Consider the following 14,710-nt stretch of genomic DNA (forward strand, 5'->3'; position numbering starts at 1 on the left):
TTTTGTATAAAGAAATTTGTGTGCAATCAAATTATCAAAAACAAGTTAATCATGCAATACAGAATTAATATAAAATCACAGTAGTGCCTCAGATTTAATTGAACTTATCTAGTTGTAATTATTAATATTGATAATAATTTAGGTAAAGTTTTTCTAAAAAAAACAAAGACGAAATATTATATAGTTAAAAAAATATGACATTGTTACAATAAATAATGTATTACTTACATTTGTAGAAGAAAAATGTTTCTATAAAAATTCATCATTTCAGAAATTTTCTCCTGATGAAACAAAGAAATTTTTATTTCAAAGTCATGTAATTATATGTTCCCAGTTACATCCATAAAAATATGTTTACATTCATGTGAGAATTAACATCATAATACATACATTTATTGTTTATTCGAATCACAGAGATAGCAGTTATAACAGTATTACAATAATTGCTATAAATGTATGTATTTATCTAGCAAAAAATATAAGAAACCATATGAGCTTACATGTTGAGGAAATACCCTCTTATTGGAAAAGAATCTTTCTGCAATGCACTATCACGCCCATTCTTAAATTACGTATTTGATTTCATACATTTTATGCGCAATTATTAATCACAATTTATTGATGATAAAATGAGTGGTTCTAAGGAAACAAAAATTTTCAATTGTTAAACGAAGTACAGTAGTGCTGCGTAAGTGACCAAGCTCGGGACCGGCCGCGGTTCTCAGAATTCAACGGAGATAAGGAAAGAGGATAAATGCGAGTGAGATACAATAGCTGACAACCGAAACCATATACAGGGTGTTCGGCCACCCCTAGGAAAAATTTTAATGGGGGAATCTGGAGACCAAAATAAGACGAAAATCAAGGATACCAATTTGTTGATGAAGGCTTCGTTAAACAGTTATTAACGTTTGAAGTTCTGACCGTACTGAATTTTTTTCTCGAAAGTGATTGTAATTGACCCCCGCAACAGAAAATAATTTTTCCTGCACGATTTGAAATTTTTGAATTTAATTATTAATAACTTTTTAACGAAGCCTCCATCAACAAATTGGTATTCTTGATTTTCGTCTTATTTTGGCCTGTAGAATCCTCTATTAAAATTTTTCCCAGGGGTGGCCGAACACCCTGTATACATATAATGTATCGATAACGACCGGCGTCAAGTTACGCTCGACACATTCGATGTTCGAAGCCGCTTGGCTTCTAAGAGTTGGAGGGGATATTGACCGCGACCTTTATGTGGGCACTACTATATTTGTATAAATATTTACATTACTTCAGACTATGAATTTCTTCAACAAAATCTGTTGTTATATTTTAAATACGGTAAAAAATGGAATTTACAACATGGATGGATTCATTTATTTTATAACATAGTAATATAGAATATGTAAATATAAATGAACTCTCAACTTGTATAATATACCAATTGTTAATCTCGAAACACTTTTACTTCATTAATTTTAGAATAATTTAAATAATTATACATTGTACCTCAAATCTTATGTTAAATTTTTTACTCAAGAACAATAGATTGTAAAATTTTAATTGATGTGAAAAATGTATTTGTTTCTAAAATTCAAACGACGCTGTTATTTTTCCTCAAATATATCTACAGTTTTATCATTACAGTACTTATACTAGACATATTATTATATTTCATTAATTATATCACTTTCATATTACATTTCTTATGAAGCTATTTTCTCAGAGAATTATTACAAACAGAAATATTAATAAAATCGTTATGCTAGGAACTGTCACTGCAGACTTTTATGCGTAAATAACCCGTAATAAATAAATAAACAAATAAATAAATGCAGATACTATTAGCGAAGCTTCGGTTACGTATAATGACATAAAAAATGTAAAAAATGGTAAAATTTCTGTAAAATATACTTTTCATATTACCTTCATGGTTGGCTAGGTCCAGGTGCTGTCTCTGTTTTGTCACAGTTTTGTGACTGATTGAGAAACAATACATTACTTGTCTTTATGCTTGGCCCTGATGATATAAGCGAAGGACACGGACTAATGCACGGTGTCGATGAATAACTATTACTTAAATCACACTGATCCAACAGTTTCCAAAGTTCTTCTGGCGTAGGCCCACCAGAAACATCTACAACCGAGTTGCTTGTTAGAACGATCGATGATTCTAATTTCATTTTTCGTAGAAGAAAAGCGACATTACTTTGTGTAGAAGAAAAAGATGGCTCTAGAGCTGTTGCAAGATCCCACATTTGAATGGTACCGTTAGAATGTCCAGTAAATATAAAACGCCTAGGTCTTGAACCCATGCGGCTAGACCCTTCGCATTCGTGTACATAAAATGAGGTTATAATACTACCATCCACTGATTTGATTACGCAAACCCTCTTTCCATTTGATGCTAAACGAACGAATAACTGATCAGTCTCGGGTATAACTTTTTGAACAAATACTTGTTCATCGTATTGTCCTCCGAATGGTCCTATATCGTGATATGAAGTGATAAAATTTTTGCGCATTTATGTGGTCAGCAATGCTCGAATTGTTCTTCGTAACATACCAAAATCATTGCCAGCATTGTAACTGATACAAGGTTCGATAGCTTCTAAAGATACAATTTTAAAACTAGCTTCAGGCGTTGATCCAGGTTGAGTAGAGATCATTCCGCGGAATCTCTTTACTGCCCAACTCCTAACGTGATTGTATTCAGAACAAACTGATACTAAATACATTTCTGACAATGTGACCTATAATGCATTTTAATGCATACGTACACAACATGTAAGCTAATACCAAGGAAAACGTGAATTTTTTAGATATAGACATACGTACTTTCGTCACGCTACTTTGATGTACCGTAAACGTTTGAAATAATTGTGGACCATGCCCTACCGTTTCGGGATGTTGAACTATGACCCTCACACTGCCAGATTTTGTGCCATACGCAATTTCAATCCAATTACCACAGAGAGCTGCATAAAAAAAGCATATTTTACACAAAATCACTTTGATTTAAACCATTCGAAGTTGACAATATAAACTACATTTCTTAATAAAAAATGTAAATGACACAATGCTGACATAACATATATTGAAGACTGTAAAAAATAGAAAGAATTCTGTGTGTGTGTGTATATTTTTAATTAATATAAAATAGAATACCTACACGAATATAACGTTACATGCTTTGTACCGAGTAAAGAACGACTATTCGTAAAAGAGTATGCAAATTGTTGTTTTATGTAGTAAGAGATATATGATTTGAATTTTAATAAAATTATATACACATACATATGTTAAAAGATTTGTGAAAATATAATATTTACAATGTATCTAGAGAGAATGTAATTGTTTATAACGAACAAAATAAATACTTATATGCGTACGAAATTACTTGGAACGAAGAATAACTATGCAAGCAGATTTCTTTCCTTCCTTTCTCAGATGCTGGTAGGAAATGAATAGTAATGGAAGGAGGAAGCAGAAAGCTCTAATAATGAAATCTAATGCGAATTAAGAGCAGCACTTGCATAACCATTGTGTAAATCAAATATTAATAAAATAAATAGAAAACGAAAACATCATAATTTACATTAGTACAACTGGATGCATAAGGATAGTGGGGCTGTGTATGTTTAGTGAAATCTATGAGAGAAAAAAGTTTTTATAAGTGTTTTCGGATATATCATTTCAATTTATAATTATAGATGATCAAGTATGTAGGATTATTTTCGAATGTATTCATATTCTGGTTCAAAGCGAGTAATCGAAAGTTATCTTTTTCAAACATGTAAATATATGTATAAAGGTGGTTTTAATTAAAAGTGCTGTTAAAAGCGGTATATGAATATGGATTTGTGCATTGATTTAACGCAGAATAAAATACTATATCTGGAAAGGAAGGGTATGGACACTAATATTTCAAATCAATGCGTCATGTTTGATGCAATATAAAATGTAGAGAAACACATGTCATTGTGAATTGTGACTTGAATGTGAAAATATTGTAGAACATTGTCATATTGACCCATACTTGCCTTGTGCTATTTATCCAGTTGTACGAAATCATGAAGCAAAGAATGTAATAATAAACTCTCATTAATATTAAAAAACAGTATTGAACTTTATGATAGAAAGACACCAGAACGTTTACATCCAAAGTAATAGGTCAATTATCGTGTGTGTCTTTCTATCGAAAGAAGTTTGTTTTGCATTATAAATAATAAAAAAAATAATGAGAGATTCATGATCATGATTCTTCAGTTAATACATAATCAAAGATACAGCATAATTATCTAAGAAAATATAATATAAAAAAACACATTTATTATAAAGGTAACGTTTGTTATTACATTCCTCAATATAAGCAGATTTAACAATTATATTTTAGTCCACTTATTTGTACGTCACTTGAAAAGGTGTTTCTGCAATAGAGATACTGTAATACTCAATGTTATGAGCCATGAATTAATTATTATTTACCTTTGATTTTCGTGTTAAATTGTTTATTAAGATAATATTATGTTAGGAGAAAAACGGATATGAAAACTTACATGTTTTTGGTGTTAAATAAACGGATATGGCTGTAATGGGATCATAATTTGGGTCACGGTACAGTTCAGTTACAAGTAGATCATTATCCTTCATTCTCAAAGGGAATTTTTCCATGTCTGTAAATTGATGTAACGTATCATTATTGTAAAATCTATTTTAAACGTTAAAAGAGACGTTTTTGAAAATTTATTTCTCATTACCTATATAATAAATAGATCCATTGTTACAACCCAGCAGAAGAAACGAACCAGCCGTATCGAATGATAAAATCGGCACTACGTCTTGTATTTGCCAATGATGCGTCGTAGCGTGCCATACACCAATTTTATCGGTCGGAGATAAAGCAACCAATTGTCTTCCAATAAAAAATAAATATTCCACGCGTACGTTTAAGTTAAATGTACCAATGTTAGTTTTTTTCCCGTTTGTTGAAACGCTCCATAATCTCACTTGATTTCCATAAGAAATGGCAACCATTTTGGTATCTAGACTAGTGTTCATTTTCGAAGTTATTGCGACCCTTTCGATTATCGATTCGATATGCGGACTAGTGAATGCATGTTGCCATCCTGATGAATCTTTAAGTCGATAACACCTTATAAAATGTGCATAAGCAATTACAATCCAATTGTGATGTGCTTTTATGATTTGAACTCTTAAAGGATCCACCCATGATGAAACTGTATTAACAGAAATTATTAATAACATTCTATTAGAATTTTGGAAGCAAAATATATATGTCTGTTTACCTTGTTGGGGGCCGAACACTAAACTTATGTCATTTTTATATAACTTATTTAAATCGGCTGAATTATTTCTAACGTGTCTTAAATCGAGAGACGAAGTACGCGAGTGTGGTAAGCCTCTTTGTTGGATTCTATAATCCAATGAAGAATTTCTTACATGCGTTCCGAGCGCTCCTTTATGGTTTTGTTGTCCTAAAGTAAGTTTACACTAAATGCTAGGAATAATTTGTATAGAAATAAGATTAACACGTTAACTGCCACGCTGTTTTTGTCTGATTTTCTGTTTTTGTTATTCAACAATATAAATAGGCGAGCGTGTTTTAACAAAATAGTTTTAACAAAATAAAATATTATATTTTCTATTTAATACCTTCATTTATAAAAGCAAATGTTAACTGTCGGTCCATGGAAACCAGTGCAATGTGAATAAAAAGTCTAGTGACAGTCTTTAAGGACTAGCATGGCAGTTAATGTATTAAGTATTTGACGTTCATTACCATTATTGTTGTAATTAGTGCTAGAACTTGTGGAAGTTGTATTTTGATTTTGTGAAGTGGATGGTACATCTACCCTAGAATTAGTATTATTAGTAGTAGCTCTACCATGAATAGATACATCTCCTACATTTGATGAGACGGTAGCAGATTCTTGCAATGGTATACCTTTAAAATTAAAGTATTTAAAACATAAATTATCATTGGATTAATTTTTATACCATAAGATATGATTCTTTAAATGCTTACTCGGAGGTGGTAAATACCCATAAAACAATACATCTCCACAAGAAGACTGAGTTAAATCTTCGCACAACATTAAACGCTTAACTAATGGTGTAATACCATAATATTCAGCTTCATGCCTTAATGTTCGAAGATCTATATTTTTTATATCGATCTCTTTTGTACGTAAATAATTCAATATAATAGAAAACAACTTTGGATCTCTGTCTATAAATAATGCTCCAATTTCATCTCTGTGACTAGCAATTCGATTACTCAACAAAGCTGTGAAAAATGAATCTGGGACCCATGTTAATGTCTGTTTTGATGTTGAAAACCTGAATAATAAACAATGTTAGCAGATGCAGAAATAATTATAAAGAAGAATAACATTGATAAATAATATTGGACGACGATTAGCCAGCAATTAGAAAACAATCTATTGTACCTTGTTCCACCAACATTTAAATGCACGATGTCACCAACACTAAAAGAAGGAGGCACGGCCATTGTTACGACTGACTTTGTACATAAATGTATAATTTGATGGCGTACGTTTTATCTTGATAATAATCACTAAATAACTCGAAGATTACAAATTGCGTTTCACAGGTTATGCATGTTTTTTTGACTGCTTTACCAGTGTGTACTTTCACGTGCGTATAATTGCATTCTGACACAAAGATTAGAAACTTGAAACACCCTCTTTCGTTCATTAAAAACATTAATATATCAAACTTTCAGATGGGAAAATTATCCAAGATTAATATTAAATATTAAAATTATTATACACATATTAACAACACTTTTCAGGCTGAATAACTATAAGAATTTTTTCGTATTGTTTGCTCGTCAACAGCAAATCACATCTCGTCGATGATAGAATCACGGATAATATATAGTATAGATTCAACATCCACTCGAAGAATTTGTCGTATAACTAGAGATTCACTACCTTATCAATTCAGATTAGAATAGGATCATAGTATTACAAGCGACAGGAATTAAAACGAATAACTTCTGAAAATGTATAGACGTTTGTTTAAACAATCAGATTCATCATGTCATCATCCGTTCAATTTATTACGTTTGTTCAGATTTAAACTTTATCTCGTGGATTCATTATGGTATCCCCCATTTACAATTTTTTATACAGAATATTATACATAACACTCGAATATCTTCAAAACTGTCGATGATAGTAAAAAATGTTACAAAATATTTATACCATTAGAACCAATATTGCAGACGAGATATACGAATAGACCTTATGGACTTTCGTGGCTTAAATTGACTGCCATACCGACTTAAAAATTGAGAGGTGATTTTAACGTCCTCTTCTCATGGATGGCGGTCAGTTAAGAAACTATTCACTGAATTAGTGTTGATAGGGTAAACAGCTGTAGTGACTTTCATTGCATCCTATCAAGTTCGCATTTCAATTCGTCTGTGATACGTGTCTAATGTAATAGCGCCGAAATGTACATGATGAAGTAGGCAATTCAATGGAAATTTGTAAAAATTAATACTTTAATGCATTTGTATTTTGTTTTCGTTACAGTCTCTTGTTGGAATTCGAAGTTAAGGAATTCGTTTTCAAAATATAAGCTTGGCGAGATATCGGAGCCCTCCCCCCCCCCCCCCCCCCCCCCAACTAATTCGCGAGGGTGCAACGAGATGTCGTCATTCGTTCTGTAAAAATTGGTGTAGTAAAACGTGTCGAGACATGTTCAGACGTTTCGCGACTAACGAGGTACGTATTTCTAACTTTCTCATATTTCCTCATTATTATTACACGCGTTTACTCTCTAGCAATGCTTTCGTTTAGATTTAATACATTTATACTATAAATTGAATTGGAATTGTGGCAAAAAATGAATCCTATTTCGCGCATTTTCTTCAATATCTAACCGGCGTCGGTTTGTTGTATTTCTCTGTATATATTATTTCAAGTTAAATTATTGTTTATTTATTATTAGATATGTCTGCTGTAACGCATTTGACTTTGATTTGTATTTTATTTCTATTACAATCTCTGATTGAAATTCGAAATCAAAGGATTCCTTTTCGAAGTAGAATCTTCGGGAAACATCGGGGCTCCTCGCCACTCCTCGCCGCTCCTCGAGCTAATTCGTGAGCGATGCTCGGTACAGCGCGGAGCCGCCATTCTTGTTGCAAATACCGGCGTAGTAAGACGTGTTCAGACCTGTTAAGCCGTGTCGGCGTCTTGCGACCATCGAGGTATGCATTTCTAATCTGTTCATATTTCATCATTAATACTACTCGCGTTTATTCTCTAACATTGCTTTCCTTTTGAATTAATACATTTCTACTACAAATTGTGTCGGAATTGTGACAAAAACTGAATCGTATTTCGCACTTTTTCTTCGATATTTAACCGGCATAGATTCATTATATCTCTTTAAATACAATTGCGTATCTTGTAATTATTGTTTAATTACGATTAGATACGTTTACTGTAATGCATTTGATTTTAACTTGTATTTTATTTCTGCTGTAGTCTCGCATTGGAATTCGAATTGAAGGCAAGCTACCGGCATGCAATCAACGCCATGACGCCATTACGTTATAGCGCCAATTTCAAATGGACGAATAAGGTTGAATTGGTAAAATTTAATATACATGTATTATTATAACGAATACATTTATACATTTTTTATATATTTTTATTATTTTATCATGTTATTATTTGCCGAAAGTATAATATATCAGTGTTGTGGTTAAGTAATTGAGATTAAATAATAAATAATTTTTTAATTTTCTTTATAATCGATTTCGATTAAGTGACAAATTAAATGGGAAGTAATTTCTGTATTTTATTGCATTTTGATCGCGATTCCATATTTCTAGGTGTCAAATATTAATTGACTTTTTACAAATTTATCAGTATGAATTGTTGCAATTGTATTTGCGTACAACTTTCTATGCAAGTTGAATAAAACATAGAAACTGCGTAAATATGATATGCCATACCCATAGAAGTAAATAAACTTTAATTTTTGCACGTTTTAGAATGTTTATAAAAATCGAAACATATATTAAAATTTAATTCAGTTGATACCATCACGCTTACAACTCTAGTAACAAAAGGCTGATATATAATATTTTAAAATCGAGCAATTATTTTATAATTGCCTTCATTAATAATATTTTATCATTCAAATGTATGTGTTGAGAAAATGTAACTTTTATCTTTTTGATATAATTCAATGTTCTTTCTGATGTAGAAGGAATTACAGTATTTCCATTGATAGTTATTAAGTGAAGAAGAAAAGAAACGTAGGAAAGCATAGGTATGCTTCTTGTGTATATTTCTTGTGTCCTTCCCAATTCTCTTTCCAGGAATGTTGGCCGCGCGCAATGCGGCCGGTAGCTTCAGTGCTAGTGCGTAGCAACAGTTTGTTTTTCTGGGCAAAGTGACCCAAAGTAAGTTGTCGTACAACGTAGTTAGGCAAACGCGAAAATAGAAGCAGTGTTTCTTACGCAATTTTAAATATATCCAGAGCATCGTGGCTCTTCTTGTTTTATGAATCGCGAGACTAGAGTCATTTGTTCGCCGATTTGAATCTTCGGTCGCGGTAATGTAGTTTCATATTTAATAAACTTGATTATTTTTTTAATTTGAAATTAAAATTCTTCGTTACCGGAATTAGAATCAGTGCATCACCGAAGAGGAGTTTTGGGCGGTGCTTCACAAGCGAACAATGTAGGTATAAATTTATACTTTGAAATCTTTAATTAAAAATTTCCACAGTTTTAACAATAGATTTAAATTGTTTTCTTACAGTTTTCTTTCAGCCTCCGAACGTGATCCTGAAAACCAGGAGCAGTACCCGGGGGGTATCTGGCGATGGACCACGAGCGAACAACGTAAGTATAAATTTATACTTTGAAATTTTTAATTGAACATCTCTATAATTTTAACAATAAATTATAATTGCTCTCTTATTCTTTATAGCAGGACCATGCAGAGGGCTTTGATGACTTCCATTGGGCAGCAGCAGCATCATCATGCAGTCATTCCAGAGGTACAAGATCATCATTGGCGAGTTGCATGTTATTTGTTTTCCTCTGGTCCCCAATCATGTTGTAGGATGAAAGATCCGAATCAACACGGGTGACCAGTTGTATACTTGGTATTTTTGACGAGTTAAGTGACCGCGGGTATGAAAAATACCCGTGAGCTATATTTTTTTAGTGCAGGCTAGGGTCTTCTTGCACTCGCGTTTTTTAATGTTACCAATAAATATTACACAATATGATTAACAATTTTTATAAAATATATCAAATATTTTTATTAACGTTATATGAATTATATAATTGAGTAGAATATGAACTCATGCATGTATTGAATAGAATATCTTACAACATTAACATAATTATTAAATATTCGTTTTATTAATTAATACATCATATGATGTGTTTCACGTGCAAGAAGGCGTTTCGCGACTGGTCGATTTTCAACTCAAAGGAACAAGCATATTAGTTTCATCTTTTAAAAAATTTACTTTGACGACAGAATCGACCAAGGATAATTGAATATTTTGAATAATAATTTAATAAATTCATTTCAATTTGCAAAGTAAATTATTTATCATGAAATCTTAATTAAACTCTTTCATTTTAAACAATTAAATTTCAATCACAAATTTTTCTTGAATGATAATTTTTTTCAATATTAACGTACTCTGTTTTAATATATTACATATAACAAGTCGAGTCATTTTAACTGAGAATAGATACCGTTTAGTTAATTATTAATAACCAGTTTTTCTAGACAGGATTTTCAGGATACTTTTCCGTGTTCGTTGCCTAAGTTCATGCACATGCCCAAGTGTTATTTGCACGAGCGAAGGCAACGGGGCACGATGACTTAGTTTGTAACATTTATAATAATCTGTGCGACTGACAATGCTAGTGTATCGTGCACGATGTACTGTCCACATATGTGTGTTGTGGTTAGGTTGTGGAAGTGCATCGTTTTAAAAGTTTATTACAATTTAAATACAGAATTTTTTAACATTAAATTCATAACAATCAATAATAATAATAATATTAAACTTATAGTTATTATTTACTTGACAATTGTTCATATTACATACACGTCAATAATATTATAAAATGCATAATGAATTAACTTTTCAATCTTATATAGAATACATTTTAATAAAGACTATATTTGATATATTAAAATGTTTTACATAAATAATAGAAATACGCAATGGGCACTAGCTTTTGTCAGTCCACTCCAAAAACTGGTACGTACACAATTAGAGTGTGATTGAAGTCAGTTATGTCCGGGTGTCGGAGGAACCCCGGGGAGTCCTCTCTAGTTTAGGTCGCGCCCGGACATAGTGTATGAGAACCGTGGAGTGTTTGATTGAGAGACTGAGTTTTGCATTTTTTTAAATATAGGGTTAGGTAGGTAGGTAACTTCCTTTCTGGTATGTGTGCTAAATCTAAGTAGGTAGGGCCAGGGCAGGACTGTCCACATTAGTAATTCGGGCAGGCGCGTTTTCGCGTGGCAGTCCTGTTTCTGTAGTTACGATTTCGAGAGTAGAAATTTTGCTGATTCAAACGGTGCATGCTGTTTGTTTTAGCTTTATTTTCGACTCCTCGAATCGCGCGACTCTTAAAGTCGCTCTCTCGCGCTCGCGGTCGTGATTAGGTCCTTTTCGAAACGCTCGTTCCCCTCGAGATTCACCACGTATGCTCGACCAACAATTCGTATATTGTTGGAAGACTACGTATTGCACAAAATCTCGAGCCCGGTCTTGAGTAAGTTTCAGAATTCGGCAGGACCGCCGAAGAAAGAAAAGGCTCGCAATGAGCTGAAGAGGCCCTGACAAACTGTTTCAAGAGTGGGCTACAACGAATGGCTTTTCATCTTCATCTTTGGATAAGGATGGAAAGTCATTCCTATTACTACTTTGTCACTTAACTCGTCTGTAGTTGTAGTTAGTTTATTTTTCTGGCTGGCTCACGTATGTATGTACATCGTACATAATTGCACCATACATGCCAGCCATCTCTCCCCTGTATTCTGTTGGCTGGCTCACGTATGCATGTACCTGGTACATGATTGCACCATACATGCCAGTCATCAGAACAACTCGCGGTTATGATATACATAGAGTTGCGAATATGCTATAATCGCGTTTGCTTTTAGTGCTGCGAATTCCTATTTTTCGCGTTTCTTTTTCAGGGTAGTGTTGCGATCAGACACGATTCGCGTTTGATTTTATGCAAACGTAGGTACTGAATGTTTGCTTTAAAAATAGAGTTGCGAATTATTGATAAACGCGATTGCTCGTAGAGTTGCGAAATACTATTTTTCGCGTTTGCTTTTCAGGGTAGTGTTGCGAACAATCACGATTCGCGTTGCTTTTTTACTCTTTTACACATATAATGGATATCTACCGCGTTTGCAATTTTCATATTATAAATTAGCGTTGCGATCTTGATCTCTCGTGCGATTTCTTTTTATTAGCGTTGCGATATTTTCAATACCCAAATTCAACCCCAACTGTAGTATTAGAAGTAGCTAGTTTGTGGCCAGTACATGTGTATGCACATGTACAATTAGCCCCTGATTAAAGTTAGAGTTGCGAATAATACAATGTACGCGTTTGCTCGTAGAGTTACGAACAAATATTTATCGCGTTGATATGTCAGTGTTGCGACTAAACACGATTCGCGATTGCTCTTGTGCAAACATAGGAATCGGGTGTTTGCTTTAAAAGTAGCGTTGCGAATTATTAGTAAACGCGATTGCTTTAGAGTTGCGAATTACCACTTTTCGGGATTGCTTTTCAGGGTAGCGTTGCGAATAATTATTATTCGCGATTGCTTTTATTGTTACAAGTCGCGTTTGGAATTTTTCTATTATAAATTAGCGTTGCGATTGTTGATCTATCGCGTTGCTTTCCCCGTAGTGTTGCGATATTTAAAACATCTAACTTATTCCTCACATATGCCACTGTAGTTAACAGTAGTTTGCAGTAGATAGTCTATTTTATGCATGTGTATTTGCATCTACACGGAAGACACCAACACCAGATCCAGCAGTTTTGGGCAAAACGCGATTTTTATTAGAGTTGCGAGACATAAATATATTTCCATTAAAGATAGAGTTGCGATAAATGTACAATAATCGTGTTTGCTTGTAGAGTTGCGATTTACTATTTTTCGCGTTTTCTTTCCAGGGTAGTGTTGCGAATTTCATACGCGATTGCTTTTATTCTTATTTAAGAATAGCGTTGCGAATACACCGATCGGTTTGCTCTTAGCGTTGCGAATTCCTATTTTTCGCGTTTGCTTTTCAGGGTAATGTTGCGAATAATCACCATTCGCGGTTGTTTTTATCCTTATAAATCGCGTTTGGAACTTTTATACTATAAATTAGCGTTGCGATCTTATATTTATCACGGTTTTATTAATTAGTGTTGCGATCTAATGCCCAAAATCTGACGCTGGCCACTGTTTCAAGATCATCACGATGCAGCTGAAGATTCTACAAATGGCTCATCTTTATTATTAATATTAGTGTTGCGTATTATTCAATATGGGTGCACGCGATTTAATTAATAAAACAACCCTGTGTGGTTTATTTCACGAATAATAAGCACCCCTCGCGATGTTTGGATTTTATAAATTAGCGTTGCGAAAGAAAAAATGGTCCACTCACGGGTTGTTTTCTGAATGTATGAGTGGATATTTATTTTAATTATGTGAAATATATCTTCCTCTTATGTAATCGTCAATGGAAATACTGTTGCATATAAACCAAATGTTCCATTTTTCATAATGTGTAAAAATCTATAATTTTTATGAATACATTTTCATTACAGATTTGTGATGTATTTAAAAATGATATATTATGATTAAATTGATAGTATTGAATTCACTATTCCATATATATCAATAATTGTTATTAGAGTTGTTAATTTTTACGACATATAGTCGCTTTTTCAACCGCGATATTTATTTATAAATAGTGGATTTTTTTTATAAATGTTCGGAATTCTTTGCATGGATTAAAGTTTATTCGCGATCTTTGTTTCAATTGATGGAAAATACAATACTTGTATCAAAGGGGTACGCAATTGCAACTCGATATTTCATATTGAGAGGTAATTTCCGTATAGAATCGACGTCTGTGTTTATTATTGCTCTTTTTGTATGAGCTTAACTTAATTCTCAATGCAGTAAAATATAATTATTACGATATATATGTCTAAACAAGTTTTTGATTTGAAAAACGAAACGAAAAATAAAATCTATGGTAATGAATGAATAACATTTTCAATCTATTCGGTAGTTATCTCAACACTGATATGAATTTAACTTTTCGAGTACGTAATGTTTATGTTTCTAAACTTTGTAAATTCAATTTTTCTCGTGGAAGTTCAAATTCGAATATTAATTTTATAATATAAATTTTGCTACGATCGATAAATATGAATCAATCTGGATAGGATATAATTATTCTTTTCTGTGTCCACTAATCATTTTCATTTCAGCTTACTAATCCTTTCAACAAGTTCTGTTTACAGAGTAAAAATTACTACAAGATGAACGTGATTGAACGTGATCGTTTCTAGGAAAATAGTGGGAGTATCAAAGGCATCAAAAAGATAATACCTTTCCATGTTTCTTTGTTTTATCTGAGTTATA

General features: G+C 32.6%; 1 protein-coding gene and 1 long non-coding RNA gene across 3 annotated transcripts; one reads left to right on the plus strand and one right to left on the minus strand.

The window, feature by feature from the left end:
• Positions 1–280: 280 nt before the first annotated feature.
• LOC143349871 (BTB/POZ domain-containing protein KCTD3) lies at positions 281–7,133 on the minus strand. Of its 2 annotated transcripts, XM_076781478.1 has the most exons (11): positions 6,569–7,133; positions 6,462–6,500; positions 6,038–6,351; positions 5,792–5,956; positions 5,298–5,486; positions 4,749–5,228; positions 4,548–4,664; positions 2,827–2,966; positions 2,555–2,741; positions 2,198–2,476; positions 281–2,125 (listed from the first exon to the last, which is right to left on the minus strand). In XM_076781478.1, the coding sequence occupies exons 1-11, from the start codon at positions 6,736–6,738 to the stop codon at positions 1,917–1,919; spliced, it is 2,289 nt and encodes a 762-aa protein (XP_076637593.1). In that variant the 5' UTR covers positions 6,739–7,133; the 3' UTR covers positions 281–1,916. The 2 variants fall into 2 exon arrangements, with proteins under 2 accessions (XP_076637593.1, XP_076637594.1); XM_076781479.1 differs by having other exon boundaries at positions 285–2,125; positions 6,462–7,131.
• A 2,499-nt stretch (positions 7,134–9,632) lies between these two features.
• LOC143350318 (uncharacterized) lies at positions 9,633–10,281 on the plus strand. Its single transcript, XR_013081084.1, has 3 exons — positions 9,633–9,740; positions 9,822–9,904; positions 9,993–10,281. It is a non-coding gene; the product is annotated as an uncharacterized LOC143350318 (long non-coding RNA).
• Positions 10,282–14,710: the final 4,429 nt, after the last annotated feature.

The sequence above is a fragment of the Colletes latitarsis genome, chromosome 14 (assembly GCF_051014445.1).
Source record: "Colletes latitarsis isolate SP2378_abdomen chromosome 14, iyColLati1, whole genome shotgun sequence".
Taxonomy (NCBI): Eukaryota; Metazoa; Arthropoda; class Insecta; order Hymenoptera; family Colletidae; genus Colletes; species Colletes latitarsis.

What these genes read in the sequence shown, in the direction of transcription:
- LOC143349871 (XM_076781478.1), bottom strand. Translation starts at nt 6,738, where the DNA reads ATGTTTTTAATGAACGAAAGAGGGTGTTTCAAGTTTCTAATCTTTGTG. An exon ending in TGGATCTATTTATTATATAG is followed by an intron (nt 4,665 to 4,748) that starts GTAATGAGAAAT and finishes ATCAATTTACAG; the next exon opens with ACATGGAAAAATTCCCTTTG. An exon ending in ATCTTTTTCTTCTACACAAA is followed by an intron (nt 2,126 to 2,197) that starts GTAATGTCGCTT and finishes ACTCGGTTGTAG; the next exon opens with ATGTTTCTGGTGGGCCTACG.